This window comes from Electrophorus electricus, chromosome 6 (assembly GCF_013358815.1).
Source record: "Electrophorus electricus isolate fEleEle1 chromosome 6, fEleEle1.pri, whole genome shotgun sequence".
Taxonomy (NCBI): Eukaryota; Metazoa; Chordata; class Actinopteri; order Gymnotiformes; family Gymnotidae; genus Electrophorus; species Electrophorus electricus.
Window position 1 is genome coordinate 13433523 of NC_049540.1, and position 22210 is coordinate 13455732.

A 22210-nucleotide genomic window follows, 5' to 3' on the forward strand; every position below is an offset into this window, starting at 1 on the left:
CTATGCAAAAAGACTCCTAAGGTAAAAAAGAGGGAAATCTATTTCTCACCGGTGGCAAATATCACAGTTTGTTCAGGAATACAAATTAATGAAATAGCAACTGACCTCTGAGGTCTCAGGTTGAGAGGAATTCACTGACACTATATTCAGTGTATTAAGTAGGGGGAAATTATGTCAACCATATATTTAAACACCAGTGACAGTGACCCTGTGTGTTAGTTGTGTACATTAGAATTTGGGATACACACCATCTTACACACAAAGACATAGTCAAAGCAGTCAGTAAGGCAAACAACATTTAAACAGAGAGCATACTTACCACTCTTTATTATGCTTTATATTTTGTCTTGATCTGTCGCCAAGACTGCATAGGGCAATTCAGTTTGTGATTAGAAATGACAATTAGCAGTTAGTAATTAAACTTTTCAATTCAAGTTTTTAAATAACATCCTGGGAATTACATTTAATCTTTAAAGAACCAATAAGGCATTTTCTATCACCAATATGTAGCAAAAACGTTTATTATTTGTACATTTTTCTGTAAAGTGTAGCTCACATGATGAAGAATCAAATTGCTCTGTATTCCTCAAATTAATTAATTTATTCTCCATAGAGTGGGTCCATCTTAAAAATAGACTTAGTACAGAATCTTTGAAATATTCAGGCCACTAGGTGTCAATATAATGACTGTTTCATAAGAAGAATCATTGGGAAAATTGCTTATTGCTCCTTTTAGCTGCTTATTGCTCCTATACATACACATTTACATGACTTTCCAGTTCTGCCTTCCCGCTGTAAAATATACAGCTTTTGCCCACTCCATCTTCAGCTTTCCCAACAAACATTTGAGCCAGTGAGAGCTCAGCTGTTTTTAGGGTACATGCACACAGGACTTGATGAGAAAGGTCCTAACTGTGAATATTTGGTTAAGTAAAGCTGTCTTCCTGAAACTCCAAGGTTTGTGAGCGTCCACTGTCACAGGTACTCAATTGTATCGCTCCAATAATACCGTTACATTCACAAAAATCCAGGGTATAAACTAAACTGTCCTTCAGTTTATTATATTCTTTGCAGAGTCTAATACACTGCAAGGGTAATGAGTTAACACAATAATATTGCTGATTAATTTTAAAACGCAGTTAATACTTATTTCTGAATAAATACTTTACTTTATGCCGCCGTCTACTGGCCATATTAAGTGACGATTGGAAGCCTCCATTACGGATTTGATTTAAAATTTTGTGAATGTCTACCTGTTGCTCAACTTATTATTAAGCCTAGATAAAGGCTATGAAAGTGAACCCTCCTATTCATGTAAGCTAACTGCCCCCTAGAAAGATTGTCCGGAGATCCATATTTTTGGTTCTTTGAAACCAGGGTTTCAAAATAACCTTTTTGATCGGAGCCATTACCTTCTTACACTTTAGTTAATTTAAGGTGAGAATATTCTCTGATCATCCCTGGTAGATTGTTTATTGGTTAATTGAAAGCTTTCTGTTTCCCCACGTGAATGAACAGACTGTACGTTTTAAAAAAGAAACACAATCCAGATCATGTCATGTGTAGTGTAAGGTAATATATCTTACAAATAGCCCCGAGGTGTCTAATGATGTAATGTACTATCATCATTATAAGTATGATCAAATATTCTCGACAGCTTTGATGCCTCTGCTCGCCACTTAAGTGTAAGCATAGCGCGCACAAATGAAATGGTCTCTATTTAACCTATCATATTAAGTGGTAGTGATATGTGTAACAACAACAATAATATTTAATTCCATTGTTACTATAATGTTTTGCCTTGCAAACAAACAAATTTTGCCCTTCGTCAGCAGAAAACAAAACAAAAATAAAGCAATACATTTGCAAAGCACACGAAATTAGTAGGCCGGTGACAAAATTCTACAGTGATATTCATGGACGAGTAACAGACAAGACAATTCACGTTTTGCACAAACATTTGTTAAACAGTTGAATACTGAAGGAATTTAAAATACGTGTTCAGAATAAAGGCGAGGTGTATAAGCCACATAGTTTCAAGTCAAGCCCCCCCAGCCCCAAGTTCCCCCCAGATAGATAAATAAATAAATATAAGACACCGTGAGGTGGCTTTGAGTGACAGGGTCGGTAGCCAATCGTTCGCCACGAAGGCGTCAATGGATTTTTCAAACATCAGGAAAAGGGAAATGGAAAAAACTTCCCAAAAGTACCGGTGGCAGTTAATAACCTCATTTCTAGCTGTTGCTTCTTGTAGCCTCCATCCTTTTGAAACAACTGTAAATATATCATAAATTGTCATGAGTGTATGATTTTTTAACCGTGTGCTCGGAATTTAATTTGAAGCATCGACATGGTTTCTTGTAGCTACAATATTTAAACCAATTCAGTTAGCAGTTCTCCTCGGTTCAGATTTTCCGTAACAGTCAGGTGGCTTTAGCTACACGTTCAACAAACAAACCTCACCACATATGTGATGGCGAGTGTGACCCTTCAGGTAAGATCGGCTGAAGATTTCTCTTAATGCGTTAAACATTGGCTGGAGTTTGAAATAAGTTTGTGGGTATAATTATTGATGGCTACAGGTTAGCTGGCTAGCTAACTTCCACAGCTCTGGAATATGCTGATGTGGACGAGACTTTGCTGATATTGTGTACAACTAACCTGAACTTTACACAAGTACAGTTAACTACCTTCCTAACGCTAACTAACCAACCTAAAGCTTTAAAATCACATGCAAGTTAGTTAGTTAACTAATGTAGATAGCTTGCAGTCGCTCTTTATAAGTTTATGTATTTGTTCACTGAATTGTGAAAATAAGTTGGCAGTATTTATTTTAGAAAAATACCAGAGTAGTTCTTTAACTTGTAAGTAATTCCTTAAATTCCTTGATAAGAAGCCAACAAAAACAGTCTCTAGGGAGAGTTGCATGTTCGGGAGTGTTTAGACAAACCCTGTATATCTGATCTATTAGAGGTGCTAACTATAGAGTAAGCAATATATTTGTCAAGATCTAGCAATCGATAAGATGACTAGCAAAGGAAGGAATCAGATTTTCAGGTTTGGCAGGTTTGACAGGCCTTGGGTTTCTCTTGCTTTCTTTTTTTAGAGCTCAGATTTCTCTTCAGCTAAATTTTCAGAGACTTTTGGCTAAGTCAGAAGGATGGCATATCCTGCATCCAAAATGGATATCCAGAAATTTCCTCACCTGAGCTCTGCACAACGCTCTTCACAAGGACACCGAGGCACAGTTTATCGGTGCTAGTTTAGTAAGGAGTTATTCGTCCCGTTGCAGTATCGTGCATGTTCATTATCCCTATAGTCATGCAGTACCATGATAAGGGGTTATAGCGATCTTCTTATGCTTTTAAGCTCTGGCTGGAGACCATATGCTTAACCAAAAGCCCGATATTACATTATACCATGACGTAATTTTACACATCTAAAGTGTTGGTGGTGTTCTGTAATTCTTTTACTGTTGAGTGTGGTGGTGTTCTGTGCAAAGGCGGTAACGCAGTGGATAGAACTGTTTGTGTTATCAGCTTGGTTTGAAACGCCGCCAAGACTCCAGCAGATCTGTTCACACTTCCACAACTGGGTGGAACTCCACACCAGGCCCTCGCTTTTAGCCTACATTTATAAAGCTTTGTCCTCCTGGGATCCTCGTGGGAATTGCTAAGCCTTGTGCAAATCCTGTTCCCTATTTGGTAGCGATATCCCGCACTCATGCTATGCAGGGTGGGACTGCCTTATGAACATTATCCGTTTGCACCTAAACGTTGCCCCAGGTCCGGTGGAAAGTTGATTGCTAGTGCACCTGACCTGTAGGTTTAATTGAAGACCATCCTTGCAGTCGTTTTCTGTGACTTGTATTTTGATCTGACAAACGTAGGCGTAATTTACGATGGGCATGATTGGGACACGTCCCCAGCAAATACTTCACATCACATGTTAACCTTTTCGTGAACATCCTTTCTTGTATGTACAGTGGTGACTTTTACCACTACGCAAACGCATGGGCCCAACTTGCTGGCCACCAGCAGTTGGCTGAAAAAAGGGGGAATGTGAAAGGCAGCTGAACTGAACGCATCATCACGGTCCGCAATCTCGACCCCTGCACTTTTCAAAGCAAAGTAATGTCCATGCTGAGAATTTGTTTGCGAGTGATTTTGGAAAGCTGTCCCAGCAGATGTCGTTGTTTCCTTTAGATCCTAGGCAGCTCCTCTCATTTTGTAAAAGCTCAGCGTTTCATCGTTTGTCCCAACTGATCGATTTCGCTAGAAGAACAAACACTACTGTGGGTTCCTGCTGTCGTAAACGATCCGGTACTTTTCGACGGATCTCTGGTACGAACGAAAGGATTAATCGTACTTTTATTTTTTTTTTTAATCGTTGTACTCCAATTTCATTACCCAAATCCCCTTCCAGTCCCTATGCGAACAGTGAGACCCAGGCAGTCGCAGGAGATGGGTAATGGCTCGTTAGGGAGAAAGGGTAGGATTTGTCGGTTGCTTTAAACACGCCATTCAAAGTTGGCTCAGTGAATGAGGGCGAAGCGGCAGTCGAGCGAGCTAGTGTGAGTGATGAGAGCGGAGCAGAGCACAAGGGAAATCGCGCTTTATTTCCCGAGTGTTTCTTGGCGATTACGTTGTAAAGCTAATGAACGACACCTCTGCACAGCTTTGCACATCACTGACATTTGGCATGGCAATATGGGAACCGGTTCACTTCGAAGAGCCGTTATTCACATCACTATTCACATCACTGTTACTAGTGTCTAAGGGCACGTCTTGTTTCCCTCAGCATTAGGTGCACGCTCCTCATTGGGAACATGTTCAAACAAACTATACTGAATCAATCTCTCTCTCTCTTTCTCTCTGTGTCACCCACAGAGCGGTGGCCTGCGGGGCTTGGCCGAGGGTGACCTCCTGGACCCCGAGTTCCAGCAGCGGCTTGAGGACGCGCGCGCCGTACTCCGCCAGGAGATCCAGCGCGAGCTGAAGATCAAGGAGGCGGCGGAGCGCCTGCGGCGCGCCGTCACCAACCGGAAGAGCGCCGCCGACGTGGAGGGTCAGTTGCGCGCCTCCAGCCGCAAGCTGGAGCAGCTCCACTGGGAGCTGCAGGAGCTGAACGCACGCGCCATGGCCACAGAGAGGGAGAGCGGACCGGGTGAGACTCCGCTGGGACTTCGCTTCCGCTGTCTGCGTCCGAAGTTGACAGTTCTACAGATCGCAGCCGTTAAATCCTCCATTCTGTGATTTTGAATCTTTCAGTTGCTCTTTTTCCCTACTGTATTTATTCTTCAAGGATCGTTCCTTACAACAGCCTTTCAGACAATCTACCGTTTTTGAGAAAATGTTGTAAATGTTTTACCCGTTCCTCCGTGTGCGGTAGATTATAGCCAGTCACTTACGAAATTATAACCTCATAGTCACTCTTCCATTTTTAAGCTATATACCTCTAAGAATCAAACATGGTTCACTGCTTACTCACTGTCTATCACATGTTCGTGAGGTCCATGACTGAAGGGGAATCTGCCATCTGTTACCATCACTACTCAGCAACAAGAGGGATTTAAAGGAATATTTATGTGATCCAGTTGGCAGAGGCTTAGGGCTCTGTGGGCAACTGAAATATCAGGCAATGTACCCACATGGGTTGTGAGTCCAGTGATCTGCTTGACAGGCACCAGAGGGTTGTTTTCATGAGGTGCTAAACCCCCCCGCCCCCGCCTCTCCTGCTTTCAGCCGCTGCCTCGTCTCCGGACCCTTTCCACTGGGAGGACACCACATCCCCGCTGTCCAGCCGTATCCGCACCCTGAGGAAACAGCTCACCATGGAGCTCAAAGTGAAGCAGGGGGCCGAGAACATCATCCAGACCTACGCCAGCCGCTCGGTGAAGGTGAGGGGCTCCCTTGTGTATCGCTCCCACGGTAATCTGCTCAGCACCTCAGTGTTGGAAATGCAACTTGCAGGTCTGCCCTTGGACATCAGCTAGCATTTCGACAGCAGCTGGACATTTTCGGTCGGTGATGCATTCGTTGTGTCATTATCATAATTGACGACCCCCAACCCCCCCCCCCCCCCCCCCCCCCGTTCCCCAAAGGCACTCTACTCCCACTCCTTAAAACTCATGGAGCAGTGGTGTGGTATTGTGTTTGGTCATTTATTGTTCTTGGTCCTAGGCATTCCTGTTTTCCCTCTGCTGCCGCTGCCTTAGTACACAGTGTCCTGGCAGGCTGTGATTTATGCTGCAGCTGCCATCCTGAGCCACGCACGCGCACACACAAACACACTGACACAGTCTTTCAAGCGAATCTCCATGTGTGCTGGGGTGGGCGGTGGTCTGGCAGGTTCAGATTCGGTTTCTCCTGTCCTGGTCCCGGCGACAGCACTGGGCCACGTGACTCTGCGTCGGCCAATGCTGCGTTGTTCTGGTTTGGGCCAGCCAGGCTGAGAAGAAAAGCAGCTGGCACTGAGCAAGCTAACTCGGGGGCGGGGGGGGCGAGAGAGTCAGAGGAGAACGAGTGTGTGAGAAAGGGGAACATAAAACAGCTGAACGAGGGAGGGAGGGAGAGAGAGGGAGAGGCAGTGGGGAGGGAGGGATCGAGTAAGATGCAAAGGGCACTAAAACAATAAGGAGGAGGCTGGCAATGGCTTCCCAGGTGCCGCGGCCGGATGTGTTGCAGGACAGACCGAGATCTCGGCTCCTAGGGTCCAGGCACACACGGTCCCGCACCATGACCCGGTCCGGCTAGGGCTCGGGAGAAGGAGACCGTCGGCGGCGGCGCCACCGGAGGAGAGGGAGCGTCTGATGGGGAGAGAGGAGGATGAAGGGGATGTCATACAGCAGTCTGACAGTCCACGAAAGATGACGGATGAGCTGCTGAGCTGCCTAGAGCGTGGGAGAGCGCTGTGGACGGTAGTGTGCTCTCTCCTGTGTCTTTTGTCTCTGCTTGCAGGCGGGGGGTTTGGGGGTGTGGGTGGGGGCGGTTTTAGAAAGTAGAAGTGCTACATAGAGCCTGCAACCTTTCTAACAAGGAGACTTGCGTGCGCCTTGTTTATATCGCCACTGCGGTCATAGCGGCATTCTGTGAGATACTTGATGCTGCCCGCTATACAGAAGACGGTGGAAAGTAAAGGCACGTGCACTGGGCTATGATGACTCGACCTGTGCAGTCAGACTAGACGGTAGCAAGGCTTTGAAAGCTTTTTACTAGTTGCGCACCAGATCATGAGTGAAGCCTTTTGTCTCATTCATCCCGTCCTGCCACGAAACCGCGACCGGATCTTACTAGGAGTCATTCATTTGCCGTACCCAGTTAACACCAGCGTTTGCGTCTGCGTTGCCGTGGGGTCCTGTTTTGCATGGCAGCCCATGAAGCTTTGTAGTGAGAATGACCAGTCGTGATGGTGGCGCTTGTGTCTGGGTTCTCCGCACACCCGGCTGGCTGCAGTAATGAATATGATCAGAGGAGGAGACGAGGGGCTATAAAAAGGCGCAGCCTAGCCAATCTGCCGCTCATATTACTGGAGGAAGGTCAGCCTCTGCTTTCTCACCCCCCCCCCCCTCTCTCTCTCTCTCTCTCTCTCTCTCTCTCTCTCTCTTTCTTCCTTCCTTCCAAGCTCCCTCCCGCTCGCTCCCTTTCCCATCCTGCCCGTGTCTTTCATTCGCTTACCGGGGCCATCCTTGTCCCCAGGACAGGAAGATGCTGTCCACAGCCCAGCAGATGCTTCAGGACAGCCGGACCAAGATTGAGCTGCTGCGCATGCAGATCGTGAAAGTGACCCAGGCCAGGGAGGGCGAGCGGGAGGCCACGGCCCCGGACGGTACGCACGCCCCAGCCGCGCGCACTCCCGCAGTGCACGTTCAGAAAACGCACCCTCGTGGCACGCCCTCGGCAAGCGCACTCTCACAGGACGCCTTGACCGAAAGCCTAGCTATAGCCAGTGACCGTAGGACAGGAAGAGGTTGAGTCATTCTCAAGATGGTTATTAATAAAGATATGTCTCGTGGGGTGACCTTGCCTCTTGGATGAATTCAAACACATTCTGTGTACTTAACTGCTAAAAAAAAAAAAAAAGTGCTTAGCTGCGTGTTATTCTCAAAGTCAAGACAGACACAGTCTGTGCTGTCCCTCACACGTCGTCCTCTGATTTTAAATAGGAAATGCATAAACGTAGTAAGAAATTGTGCTGTGCAAGCAAAGTGCCATGAGGTGAAACCAATTACTTGTTCGTCAGTTATGTTAGGTTTGTTTTTCCTCTTCTGAAAACGGCGCAACACCTTGGGGGCAGGGGGGCTTTGACACGCCAAGCTGAACCGTGTAGCATGTGCGCATCCGCCCTGCGCGGGCACGGGTTAACGGCAGAGGTGGGGGGTGCTACCGCCCGCAGGCCGACCCTCCGAGACCATCAGTCCCCTGGAGCTCAGGCTGGAGGAGTTGCGGCACCACCTGCGGATCGAGGCCGCCGTGGCAGAAGGGGCGAAGAACGTGGTGAAGCAGCTCGGAGGGCGCAGGGTGCAGGACCGCCGGGCGCTGGCAGAGGTGAGGGCCCCCACCCTTCAGCTTGTGGCAGACTCGCGTAAAGATGTCAAGCACCCCACCCCCTCCCCTGCAGCGTGTCCGTGTGTATCCGTGTCCAGGCCCAAGCCCGTTTGCAGGAGTCCTCTCAGAAGTTGGATCTCCTGCGTCTGTCCCTGGAGCGACGGCTCGCAGAACTCCCCCAGGACCACCCCAAACGCGCCGCCATCAAGGAGGAGCTGACGGTGGGCGCCTCGCCCAGTGCCCAGGGCCTACAGAGGGAGCGCCGCCCTTCCTCACCCTCAGCTTCCACATGCTCGCTCTTCAAACCAGCCAGTCTCACGGGTACTCGCAGTGCCTTTTCGCCCGTGAAAGCAAACTTGTGTGTCTGTGCATGTGCCAGGACTTGGGTTCAGCCTTTCTCACATGTTAGAGTATTGTAATATCAAAGAAAATTCGCTTCTCTGCCATTGACTGCTCCTGCCTGCGCAGGTCACCTGGAGGTCAGGCTCATGGGCTGCCAGGATCTGCTGGAGGCGGTGCCGGGCCGCTGCCGCGTGTCCTGCCCCTCCTCCACACCCGGCAGCCCCTCCGAGGCCAAGTCCCTGAGGATGAGGACCGGCCTGTCCACACGCAGCGCCAACGGCAAGACAGCCAAGGGCGACGAGCTCTCCGGTGAGTCCAGGAAGTCGGCGCCTTTTAGTCTTTGCCCACATGTACGGGGATCATTTGTTTCAGTTAGACAGCATAGGTTTCTCTACAAAGTGTGTGTGCGTGCGTGTGTGTGTGTGCACGTGCGTGCTCCTTCACCGCAGCGGAGATCAGCGCAGTGCTGAAGGTGGATAACCGCATGGTGGGCCGCACACACTGGCGGACCGTGGGCAAGGAGGCCTGGGATCAGAGCTTCACCATCGAGCTGGAGCGGGTCAGTCCCACACACATTGCTCAGTCCTTTCCAAAGATCAGTACTCTCGAAGCTCAGCCTTACCTGTCCTGCTCAGAATGCCCCCAACAGACGATGGGCTGACGAGTCTATTAAGTGATCAGGCTGACTGTATGGAGGGTTGTGCCCTCGCTGCCTTTTACCATAGCCCTGCTAGCACAGCGCAGTCAGCCCCTCCAAAACCTGCGGCTTTCTGCTGCAATCCATAAGTAATCCCCTGCTCGACTCTAATCTTCTGCTCGCCGCTGGCACCGAGCACAGCGCCCGGCGTCCCAGCCCCTCTGAGCCCTGGACCTGCTGCAGCTGCTCTATATGACAACGTGGTTTTGTCTGATGTTCTACAAAAACGAGTCCTTCACTTGATACATGTCCAGTGCATCTGTTTTATCAGAGTTATTACACACACACACACACACGTATACACACAGTAGTGGTCGACTGATATGTTTCTCAGTGGCCAATGCCGATATTTATTTTTATCTTGCAGTCTCGCGAGCTGGAGATCGGCGTGTACTGGCGGGACTGGAGGGCCCTGTGCGCCGTCAAGTTCCTGCGCCTGGAGGACTTCCTGGATAACCAGCGGCACGGCATGTGCCTCTACCTGGAGCCGCAAGGCACGCTCTTCACTGAGGTAGGCCCCGCCCTCGCTAGGCCCCGCCCTCGCCTCTGCACGCCGCAGCACTCTGTAGGCCCCGCCCTCGCCTCTGCACGCCGCAGCACTCTGTAGGCCCCGCCCTCGCCTCCGCACGCCGCAGCACTCTGTAGGCCCCGCCCTCGCCTCCGCACGCCGCAGCACTCTGTAGGCCCCGCCCTCGCCTCTGCACGCCGCAGCACTCTGTAGGCCCTGCCCTCGCCTCTGCACGCCGCAGCACTCTGTAGGCCCCGCCCTCGCCTCCGCACGCCGCAGCACTCTGTAGGCCCCGCCCTCGCCTCTGCACGCCGCAGCACTCTGTAGGCCCCGCCCTCGCCTCCGCACGCCGCAGCACTCTGTAGGCCCCGCCCTCGCCTCCGCACGCCGCAGCACTCTGTAGGCCCCGCCCTCGCCTCACCCTCACAACAGCGTTCCATGTCGGTTAAATGTTGGAAGAGCCGGCTTTATCAGTCAGTATTATTTACTTATAAATCCGTCTGCGGAGTATGCCGTTTGTTTGCCTTAGCCATATGTTGTGATGTTGACAAATGAGTTAAAATGTGCAGGTGGTGTTTTTTGTATAATAATTTGACTGCAGGTCAGGTTCATCAATCCTGTTATTGAGCGGCATCCAAAACTACAGCGGCAGAAGCGTATATTTCCCAAAGAGAAAGGTACTATTGGTTATCTAAGGGTCTCTCTCTCTCTCTCTCTCTTCTTCCATATTGCCAATTCAAGTCTATATATCATTATCGAAGAAACCATTATTGGACCCAGTTCCATCATGAAAGGAGTGACAAATTACTGCGGAGTTACTAAAACTTGAGAGAACGTGTACGCGTGTGCTGCATGTAAACCACCTCAGCTCAACAGACGCTGAGCTTCTAGAGATCTCTCGGTGCTGAGAGTAGCAAACCCAGCACCCACTTATGCGTCTGTGTCTTTGTACCTGCACTACCAACCCTTCAAGGTAAAAACTTCCTGCGGGCGGCGCAGATGAACATGAACTTCGCCACATGGGGGCGCCTGATGATGAGTGTGTTGCCGCCGTGCAGCAGCACCCTAACGGCCATGAGCCCACCGCTGGCCGCCCCCGACATGCCCGCCCCCAGGCCGGACCTTACCCCCCCGCCGTCTGCGGAGAAGACCCCCACCTCCCCGATCCCTCCCCCCAGGTCAGAGCAGACGCCCCAGGCGTCACCGGGTTCTTTAGGGGGGCAAAAAAAAAAAACTTGGCGTCCTTATCTGAGAAAAGAAAACATTCTCTCACCAACGCTAAACGTCTCACCAATGTTACGGACGCTGGCCGTCCTGGTCCGTTTGCGTGATGGGCTTCTGTGCTGGCTGCCTGCAGAGACACCGCGGTGGTCAAGCTGAACTTCAGCGAGGAGCGACCTCCCAAGCCCCCGCGCCTCTACCTGAGCCCGTCGGCAGAGAGCCCAGGCCACAAGGTAAGCTCCGCTCCGCGGCCTCCGAGACCACCCGCTTCCGTCCTCCGCCCTGCTTCACTTCCGGATGAACTTCCTCTTGTATTTTTTTTTGTTTTTTTGTTCCCGGCTGTCTTGTAGCACTCCAAAGGAAACTCTTCTGAAGCACCCAGAGACCAGGATCTGCGGCCCACTCGGAAGTAAGTCAACGGTCAGAAATCTGTGCAACCGTTGAAATCCTGAGCCGCGAGGATCTCACGGAGCGTTTATGCTACGCCTGTTAGCGCTCCCCCTCCCCCTCGTGGGGTTTGCAGCTAAGGGGAATGGACGTCAGAAATTAGTTAGTTGTGTAGTTATCCACATGTTGGAACCCAAACAAGTTTCTGAATATTTCAGAATATTTTTCAAATTGTGTATATGTACAGGAATGTTGGATCGTCTTCCTTATAGCATAATGGATAACCTAGTAGAGGATGTAACGATTTTAACTGGTAGGCCTTTACCTGCTTTATTAATAAAATGACATACACCTGATCTTCAAACCCACCAGACAGACCAACAATTTCCAAAACGTTCCTGCATGCAGTGCATCTCTGTTTACTGTCTATACGTCTGTAAATCAGGCACGGTGAGTCAGGGAGAAAATGGACAAACCCAACATTTACTTTTCTTTACATTTTACATTTACGGCATTTAGCTGACGCTTTTATCCAAAGCGACATACAGTTATGTTTGAACACAAGTTGAGCAACTGAGGGTTAAGGGTCTTGCTCAGGGGCCCGACAGTGGCAACTTGGCAGTGGTGGGGCTTGAACTGGCAACCTCCCTATTACAGTTGAGTACCTTTTCACATGAAAATATATATGAAAATTTTATATATAAAGTTTGGCCGGGATCAACTTTCTGCTGCGATGTATTGATGCTCCCTTAGAAAGTGAATGGGAGGTTTGGTGAGGCGTAGCCACTGACAGACTGTGTAGCTGCTCTGTCAGCGTCCCACGCGCTCACGTATCCACCCATCCACACATCTTTTCCTCTCCTCTCCCCAAGTATTCACTCTTTCCTGTCGTCCTTCCCCCAGAGTCGTCCTCGGCGTGGACTCACCTCCTGTCTCCTGCTTCCTTTTTAGGAGGAAAGAGGACTTGCAGATGGATGATTTTCGCTGCATCTCTGTCCTTGGCCGAGGTCACTTTGGAAAGGTGTGCTCCCCACCCTAATCCCCTCCACCCTCAGGCTCACCACTCTAGTGCCTCCTCACGCTCTCCGTCTCCATCCTGCTGCAGGTGCTGCTGGCTGAGTACAAGCACACGGGGAAGCTGTACGCCATCAAAGCCCTGAAGAAAGGCGACGTGGTGACGCGCGATGAAGTAGACAGGTGACTTGGCCCAGCGGCCACTGTGCAGTTTAGCTGGGCTAAACAAATGAACGCTGATGCCCGTAGTCATGGTGAACGAGGGCCGATGGCTGCCATGGACGCACCATTGGTGGCCGCCGGCCTTATGAGTCCATCATGGCTTTGCGGTTTACGCTAAAATTCCAAGTAGAGTCCAGAAGAAACGTTGCTCATGTTCAGTAATTAAAAGCCTCACATTCCAACTTGTATACTAGATTATGAATAATATCATAACGTACAAGTGCTTAAAATGAGATGTCAGCTCTTTTAGTTAATGAATAGATTAATCACACAATCTGCCACTGTCATTTTAGACCTGGTGGACCAGTTTTATCCCCTTGCACGTTGTGTTTTTATGTCGTATCGTTTCACCAGCCTGATATGTGAGAAGAGGATCTTTGAAACCATCAACGCTTCTAGTCATCCGTTCCTGGTGAACCTGCACGGCTGTTTCCAGACGTGCGACCATGTGTGCTTTGTTATGGAGTACTCGCCCGGGGGAGACCTGATGACCCACATACACACCAGTATCTTTACTGAGCGACAGACCCGGTACAAGACGCGCACTCGTACACACATGTACTTGCATGCATGTACATTCATAAGTACAGGCACAGTTTCTTTCTATAAGGCTTAAGAACTCACTAATAATGGAAAGAATCTAATTTTGGAAGCATCGTCTCCAGCTTCTGGATCATAAGTCCTGGTTTAAAAATAACCTAGTTACACCTGCAGTGGAATAACTAAGGCCACTTAACACTTCCTATTTGCACTGGCCAGGTTTTATGCTGCCTGTGTACTTCTGGGACTTGAGTTTCTGCATCAGAACAAAATTGTTTACCGGTAAGTATTCTCTTTATGTCCTCTGTTAAAATTACAGCGCCCGGTCACTTTAAAGAATGTACTCCATTCTTAAACAGGGACCTGAAACTGGACAATCTATTGATGGATGCTGATGGTTTTGTGAGGATAGCAGATTTTGGACTTTGCAAAGAGGGTAAAGTAACATTGATGCTGTTATCCTCCTAGACTTCTTTTGAATAGAATTTTTAAACTTTTATATGCTCTCAATGACCCCGCTGGTATTTAAAGGAGATGAAGCTGTAATACTGGGATCTAATGACCCCCCCCCCCCAATGATGGGTTTAGGTATGGGGCACGGAGACCGCACATCCACGTTCTGTGGAACCCCAGAGTTCCTGGCCCCTGAGGTTCTGACGGACAGCACCTACACCCGCGCCGTGGACTGGTGGGGCCTCGGCGTGCTCATCTACGAGATGCTGGTGGGAGAGGTGTGTCAAACCAGGCCCCTTCTCACACGCTCTTTCACAAGAAGCTGTGGGCATCTTCATCCCTCTCCGACATCTGAGTGTGAATAACTGCAGGCATGATCCAACAAAATGCATGTTTCTAGTCACAGTAATGGAGGTGTGTCGTGGCAAGTGTTCACTGGAGTGTTTTTAACACACCACTTTGAAGACAGAAATATAAACGCAATATAATATTTGGTCCATGTCCAGCCCTAATCTTTACTACATCAAAGCTGTAAATGAGTAAAGATGAACTAAGATCGGTTAACGATTAGCCATGTTTCCTTTTGGTTGCATTAGCCTGCTAATGGAAAATGTATTTGAGGGGAAATGTAGGACTTTAGAAAAAAACTTCCATGGATAAGTGATGGAATGATAATGACTCCATTTTTCCTGCAAACATCTCTTTTCCCCGCCAGTCTCCGTTCCCAGGCGATGACGAAGAGGAGGTCTTTGACAGCATAGTCAATGATGAAGTGCGCTACCCTAGGTTTCTCTCTCCAGAGTCGGCCTCTATAATGCAGAAGGTACAGCAGCACCTACCTCACCCCCTTGCCCAGCCTAAAGTCAGTCTTGCAGGCCTGCGTGCTGGAGGACATGAGGTGTCTCGTGGGTCTGCCAGTGCATTATGGAGTATATAACACCGCGCCTGCAGGTCAGAAGCAGGCATGTTTTTGTTGTGTAGCCAGAGTATTCTGTTAGAACATCCACCCGCTAGAGCTTTAAAGCACGCGGATCTGCAGGCCGTGTTCAATATTGCAGGTGCGTTGGCAAAGCCCATGCGGGTATCTCTGTCTGTGCCACTGCAGGCACAGTAGGCTACTGCTTTCGGTCTCTGCGTCGCCAGGTTGTCTGGCAGCTGGCCTGTAATGACATTCGCTCCCCCCTTTCACCCAGCTGTTGCAGAAAAACCCAGAGAAAAGGCTGGGCGCGGGAGAGCAGGACGCCAACGAAGTGAAGACGCACAGGTTCTTCCAGGTGACTGCCCCTCTGCCTCACCTTTCTTCATCCATCCCTGCTGTCATGGACTCTCCCTAGAGAAGTCTGGCTTCCTTTAATAATGACTTGTGTGACCGCACAGGGGCTGGACTGGGAGGCGCTGTTGGCCAAGCGCCTCAGGCCTCCGTTCCTGCCCAGCATCAAGGCCCCGGCGGACGTCAGCAACTTCGACGAGGAGTTCACGCGCCTCAGACCCGTGCTCACCCCGCCGCACACGCCCTTCTTCCTCACCGCGGCGCAGCAGGAGATCTTCGCTGACTTTGACTTCTCCTCGCTAAGTTGAGCTTCCCGAGACTCGAAAGGGAGGGCCTTGTGACAGAGCGAGGCTTTGTCCCCATGCTGCCTGCTCGCGCTCTCTTTCTCTTTTTTTTAAATTTTTTTTTCTTTCTCAGTGTCTCTACCTCCGTTTTATCTACCTATGCAGTGGAGCCAAGTGAAGCTGGCTCACTGTAACCCTTTAAATCCGCTGCGTGCTTTCATGCGACTGGCTGCGGAGGTGTGCTTGGAGCTACCAGTGAGTTCTTCCAACACCAGTCCCAGCCTGCTCCCAGCAGGGGAATAAATTTGAGCGGTGCTGCTCTGACTCTTTACCCCCCCCCCCCCCCCCCCCCCCACGCCACGCCTCGCCGCGCCCCGTTACCACAGCACTGCAGCTCTGCGTGAAGAGAAGAGCAGACCTGTCATCACTGTGAGTAGGCTGTGCTTTTACCTGCCCTGACATGCGCCTGATTGGCTGTTTGTAAGTGTCTGAGTGAGTGTGTGTGTTTTTTGTCTGTGGTGCTGTAGCAAAATAACCATACTGAATGAGTTGTTTGTTTTTTTTTGTTTGTTTTTTTGGGGTTTTTTTGCTTGTTGTCTGGGACGGTATAAACTGCACTTGACGATGTATTCGGTGGTCTTCCAGTGATCTGTGAGGTGTTCTTCCCCTGGGCCTGAATGGATCAGGGTTGTGATGGACATGGTGTTCTTGAGGATTTAAAAACTGAATGCAGCTCTGCACCTTGAAATAATATGCCAAAAATATTGACCAAACTCTTGTTATATGGTGGATAGAGTGGGGGTGGGATTTAGATCATAGAAAATCTTAAGTGGTCTGTTTGTCACAGTTCCATTTGTGTTTAAGTGAAAACATGTGACATGGCAGAAATGTTGGATGACCACATTTAATCTGCATTATTTTCCACCAAGAGGTTTGCTTTAAAATTGGTCTCAAACCAGCAACTCACTTAACCAGCATTGGTTTGAATTACCCATCCTACGTGTCTGTGTATTGTCTGTCTGTTAAAATCCTTACTGTGTACACCTGCTCATTCTGATTGATCACCAAGTTAAAGGTACAGTAAGTAATGTTTATATTCCATTTGTCATTTTAGTTATGTGCCATTGACAGACTACTTTTATATTTTGTCCCTAAACAGCACTCCATACACACTACTGTTATATTTGTTATAAAGTTCGTAAATGTACCTTTTTAAGCCAATTTTGCTTATGTCCTGTCTAGTGTCTCCGCATGGTATGTATAGCGCATTTAAAATGTAGCTACACACTAAAGCAGCTGAAGTGTTTGTGGCCTCAAAGCTGGACAGATGACTAAGTGAAATGAGCACTGTAACATGCTAGAATCTCGACAGGTTGGAGTACATCACATTCTTGTCTCTATTTGCATCATGTTTGGATCATTATTTTCTGACCGCTACAGTGCCGAGTTCCTAAGCGATGGTTTACTGCTGAGTTATACTGTGAGCAAAACTAAATATTTAAATGACACTAGCCCTTTATATATGCCAAATGAAGGAAAAGAATCTTAAATGTACCAGAAGGGGATGAATGTATTTTCACAAATAAAATACAATATGATCATTTTTGTTCGGTTTATTGAATACTGACATTGCAATTCTTTCAGAAAATCAGTACATCATTGCTTATCACAAAAACATTGCATAAACAACTTTGATCCAAGCGGCATAAGTCTATTGGAATTCAGCACAATACTGACACAATAAAATTAAAAAAAAAAGCTGAAGTGCAAATTCAGTGGAAGTGATTCTGAAAAGTAGAATTAAACAATTATTGCTTACGCTCTGAGATTTTTAAATTTATTAATGTTGCACAGAAGACGTCAGAATAATTTTAACTAGAAGGTATCACACAGTACAGACTGCATTGCACTCATTTAACAAATAAATATTCAAGTTTCTTACTGTACGAATGAGAAAACAGTCAATCATACATGCGCGCACACAGAATTATTTCTTTCAAATTGCTTACTGGTATGTAGTATGAAAAAGGCTGGTCAAGTTTCTACAAAAATAATAGATGCTTGGGTTCAGGTTTAAAATTTTCCCTAATGCTCATTAATGCTTGAACCATGTGACTACCTGCAGTATATGGCATCATTAAATACTCTAATTAAAAATGACCTTTTATATTGTAAAATTACTTAATAAATGGAAGTCAACCGCAGATAAAAAGTACTCTAAAAAACAATTAAAATACATTCTATTTTCCTGCCTAAATTAGAGAAATTGAGTCCAAAAGGTTGAGAGGTATTCTAATGCTGTAAAAAGACATTATTTTATATGTCAATAATTTACTAGTTTCTGTGAACCCTGTCATTTTTCTCCAATTTTAAAGTGATTGGTGCTTCTTCATGTCTGCCTTCTATTTCAAACAAGTACCTTTTGAGACGTATTTATGAAATAGTTTAGCAACAAAAATGCAATTTACAGTTTTGCCCTTGTAAGCAATCAGTCAAGAAATGTTCTGTGTCCAAATTTGGCTACGATTCTACACAGGAGCCAGAAGGCTAAAGTAGATGAGGGTAGCTTATGAGTATTGTGCAAACTACATGCCAAAATCATGACACTTGCCTCAAACTACATCATAATAATAGTAATCATAGATGGACTTGTTTATGTAGTTTCTGACACCTTGATACAATGTTATCTATAAAAATGGACAAGTGTTTAATCACCCTATAAAAACTTTGTCCATGTCTAGACTTTGGTGATGAAAAATATTTGTGTCAGATTAATGACAAATTGTTCAACTGGTATTCTCAGTAATGATCCTGAATTGTTGTTCATAAACATTAATAATTTAAAACTTTTTCTTTAAAATAGTATATTGTAAAGTGTGCAAAATAAGCACTGCAATATGATATGAAAGTATTTCACACATCTATTCACAGAACACAATACAAAAAAACAAAAAACTTCAAACCTCTTGGTCAGCCACACTGGCTAAAGTTGATCATACATAATTAAACAACACTGTCCATGCATTTAAGAACTGAATAATAAAAGGAATGTAGTTGTATTTAAGATGCAATTCCACCTGAAATGTAGCATTTTCATTTACGTTGATGTCTTACCATTAAATGTGTAATATTGGATGAGGGTTTCTCCTTTAAGTGGGCTCGCTGCCTTGTCTGAAGTAGACATGCTCCCACACCACTGTTTCCCACATGCAGAAAAAGCCCCAGAGGTTGCGTAAGGTCCCGCGGTCGAAGGGGTTCTCGTCCGCGCCGCAGTGCTTGAGGTAGGAGATGCGGTGTCGGGACATGAACTCCCAGGTGGTGGTGTTCAGGGACACCAGGTACAGGTGTGAGCCCAGGAGAAGCAGCACCGTCAGGGAGAGGACCGCTGCCACCACTGCAGTTGCCAGCAGCACGCCGTTGGCTTTCAGCCACAGCTGCCACGTAGCCGCGTGACTGAAGCCCGACCTGGACATGAAGCGGTTCAAATGTGGTTAAAATAAAATAATATATGCAGATTGGGCATCGGCTACTATTGCATAATAGTGTAGGTAAAATGTGTGAGCAAAAAAATAATGATGCTAGGTAATACGCAGTCAATATACATATGCAGTCCAATTCATCAGATACAATCAAATATAGTTTGAGGAAAAGCTCCAATTAGTGTAGAAAGGGGGGGGGGAATCAGAACATGGGCTGGAGTTTAGGACTGCTTCTGCTTTGAGCTTATGAGGTGAGAGAGGAATCCAGGAGAAGCTGGCAGAAGACGAGGTGGTGGGATGTGAAAACTTGTCACATAAGAGGGGATGCCTGGAGTAAGCTTGGAAAGTTAGCTAGGAGGCTTGAGTTGCACATGTGATGTGTCTTAAGGCTGGTTAATACTTCTGCAAAGATCTGCATCTGCATCTCTGAAAACAAATGTGGGCGTCATACGATCATATCAGCCAACAAACTTCATTGCAATGTAAACATATAAAACAAGCAACAGAGAAAGTCTCATGCTCAGTAGTATCCCTGAACATAATAAATCAAAAGAGAATACTCGAGAAAATGAATAGATTTTTTTTTCAAATGACATTTTAATTGAGGATTCCCTGTAAAAAATCCACACAGCCAAGTCAACATAATGCAACATGCTGGAACTTTCTGGGGGTCTCCACTCTTGGTCTCATTTCTTTTTCAGACATGCAAATTTGTTTCACATTGCTTTCCTTTGCCCAAGGTTTGTTTTCTCTCTCTCCAACAATTAATGCTGATTTCAATATTCTTATAATACTTTTTGCACAGATCATATAAACTTTTTTAACCCCGTACCTCTTCTGACTGTCGATTCTCAAACTTCCATTTTGTTTTCACGCTAGTTTGAGCCGAGTAATGTTTAGGTCACAAGACCAGCGTCCAACATTACTGGACAGCCCATCAGCATTTACATGATGCACCTCTGCAGATCCACAGAACACGTAGTTGAGATTTTGGAGGTGTGCATCTCAGGGCGTCTGAGCCTCTGTGTGCTACATTTACCCACGACTCCCTTCTCTGCAACGCAACGCACAGGCATTTGCGTGGATCTTTGCAGTAGTATTATTGTTAAGTTAAATGATTAACATACAGTGGATGCGAATATGACATTACAACAAACAAAATAAAAACCATAACCTATCTAGCTAGCTAACAGACCTGACCAATTCGATCTAGGAATCTAATATATATTAATGTTTTACTCACAAAACATCAAACTTAGCCCTTACTTGCATTTACATTTATGACATTTAGCAGATGCTCTTATCCAGAGTGACTTACAAAAGTGCTTTGTCATTTACTCATAGAATATATCCTACCCAGTACAGCAGATTAGAGTTCAAGATACCATTGAACATGAATACTGTTGACACAGGGATCAATGCTGATACCTAGAAGTAAAAAATGCCTAAGCTAAATACTTGAAGTATTTAAGTCTGGCACAGTGTACAGAAGGAATGAAAGCCATCTGTCCTACTCATCAAAACTAAAAGATGTGCTGGCCAATGAGAACTTATTGTGTGTGTGTGTGTGTGTGTGTGTGTGTGTGTATTTTTACTCCATTGTAAACATCATAAATGACTATCACTTAGAGTGCGGACTTGCTACCCTTAGTTAGTAGATGAGGGTCAGTTCCATAAAACTCACCAGGCCATGTGTAGTCCCCACAGCAAGACTATGAGCTGAACAGCCAAGTACAGCACAAACCAGCGGTGGTTCCTCTCCCCAACACAGTTCTCGATCCAGGGGCAGTGGTGGTCGTAGCGACGCACACAATGCTGACAGGTCTGGCAGTGTTTGGATCTCATAGGTTGCTGGAACAGAAACATCGTCACTTGTGAATAGACAATACATACATACACACATACGTAGTAATATATAACTGGTGAACACACCTGCAACAAGCAGTGTCCGCAGCGACGCTGTCGTAGCGACTTGGTCTGAGGAATCATGTCCTGCTGCTCCTCACTGATGCCAAGAATCAGCTGTAATGCGCACAGGTGACGTTTAGCGTCCGCGGAAAGAAAAGACTGTACTGTAGTAGAGGTTTCAGTGTTCGGTGACCTATTAGTGACTCACCTGGAGGTCACAGTCGTCGGACAGGACAAACCCCGGGTCCATAAGCGAGACTGCGAAGTACAGCAGCACGGACACCAGCACCAACAGAACGAACACGACGGGAACTAATAGCTCTCCCGTTTCCTCCTGCTTTCGGAGATCTGCGTTGAAAAGACTAAACGTCTATTTAACAAATTACTGTATTTCCTTTAACGAAAATGACATGAGCAATAAAAAAAAAAAAACAGTATTTACACAAAGAAGCAACTCTCGTCTCGCATAATTATTTTGTGACAGTGTCTCCATTTCATTTTATTTTACTAGCTAACGAGATGCATTTTCAAAACTTCGACTCAGTGCTGCGACACACCTGATCCACAGTTTAGTGCCAACTATAGAATTCGTGCCTGTTAGAGACAACAATCAATATACAGGTGCTTGTCTTCGCATAATGTCTGAGTTAGCCAGATGCAAAGAAATACTTACCGGTGTCGTGCAGGAACAGAATCAACGTTATAACCCATGTCAGGATAACATGAGCGGTTCTTACGAGGAATCCTGAACCGAACACATTTTTGAACATCCTAGCATACTTAGCTAAGGATACGGGTTCACACACCTAATGTAATTTATTTCGTAACTTATGCGACTAACCTGCATGGTAACCGGGAAAATACATATCACCGACTAGAGGCCGTACGTGTAGTACAACTAACTATGAAACGATGTAATTTATAACCATCGATGTTGTTCGCGTTAACTGGTCAACGTTAGCAGCTAGCTAAGACATTCCAGCCTTCAAAACATTGGGCTGTATATTTGCTTTTAGCAAAACGTCGTATATCCACCCTTATGAGCTTTTCGAAACAAAACCCCCAATACCTTAATACATGAATATAATACGATGAAAATGCATTAGTCTATATGTTGTCTGTGAGCTTTGTATTAAACGCTGTTGGGTTTGTTGATGTCATTTTCCTCCTCTGTTCAGCTGTCAAAATCTAGGATTTCTATTGGCCAAAATATGCCACGTGACCTTCCGGTTAATAATCGCGCTACAGTGCCAGCAGGATACGTTATTTTGGACGTAGGCGATGCTTTTAAAAGATGTGCAAAATGCATTTAGAAATAATAAAATATTATATTAGAGAT

At 46.6% G+C, this 22210-nt stretch overlaps 2 protein-coding genes across 7 annotated transcripts; one reads left to right on the top strand and one right to left on the bottom strand.

The window, feature by feature from the left end:
• The first annotated feature begins 2226 nt into the window (after positions 1 to 2226).
• On the top strand, positions 2227 to 15837 carry pkn3 (protein kinase N3). 5 transcript variants are annotated; one of them, XM_027010267.2, is made up of 22 exons: positions 2227 to 2494; positions 4890 to 5166; positions 5745 to 5899; positions 7698 to 7827; positions 8395 to 8546; positions 8645 to 8867; positions 9015 to 9197; positions 9338 to 9447; positions 9953 to 10096; positions 10695 to 10770; positions 11067 to 11271; positions 11451 to 11547; positions 11665 to 11723; positions 12653 to 12722; positions 12807 to 12898; positions 13292 to 13468; positions 13697 to 13759; positions 13837 to 13913; positions 14066 to 14208; positions 14646 to 14753; positions 15124 to 15204; positions 15308 to 15837. In XM_027010267.2, exons 1-22 carry the CDS (start codon positions 2474 to 2476, stop codon positions 15506 to 15508), a joined length of 2844 nt encoding a protein of 947 aa, XP_026866068.2. In that variant the 5' UTR covers positions 2227 to 2473; the 3' UTR covers positions 15509 to 15837. The 5 variants fall into 5 exon arrangements, with proteins under 5 accessions (XP_026866068.2, XP_035383081.1, XP_035383078.1 ...); XM_035527188.1 differs by lacking the exons at positions 2227 to 2494; positions 4890 to 5166 and having other exon boundaries at positions 5839 to 5899; positions 7703 to 7827; XM_035527185.1 differs by lacking the exons at positions 2227 to 2494; positions 4890 to 5166; positions 5745 to 5899 and adding an exon at positions 6610 to 6919.
• Positions 15838 to 17096: 1259 nt separating this feature from the next.
• On the bottom strand, positions 17097 to 22037 carry zdhhc12b (zinc finger DHHC-type palmitoyltransferase 12b). 2 transcript variants are annotated; one of them, XM_027010269.2, is made up of 5 exons: positions 21545 to 22037; positions 21080 to 21219; positions 20896 to 20985; positions 20648 to 20814; positions 17097 to 18949 (listed from the first exon to the last, which is right to left on the bottom strand). In XM_027010269.2, exons 1-5 carry the CDS (start codon positions 21639 to 21641, stop codon positions 18634 to 18636), a joined length of 810 nt encoding a protein of 269 aa, XP_026866070.2. In that variant the 5' UTR covers positions 21642 to 22037; the 3' UTR covers positions 17097 to 18633. The 2 variants fall into 2 exon arrangements, with proteins under 2 accessions (XP_026866070.2, XP_026866071.2); XM_027010270.2 differs by having other exon boundaries at positions 21080 to 21233.
• Between the last annotated feature and the right edge of the window lie 173 nt (positions 22038 to 22210).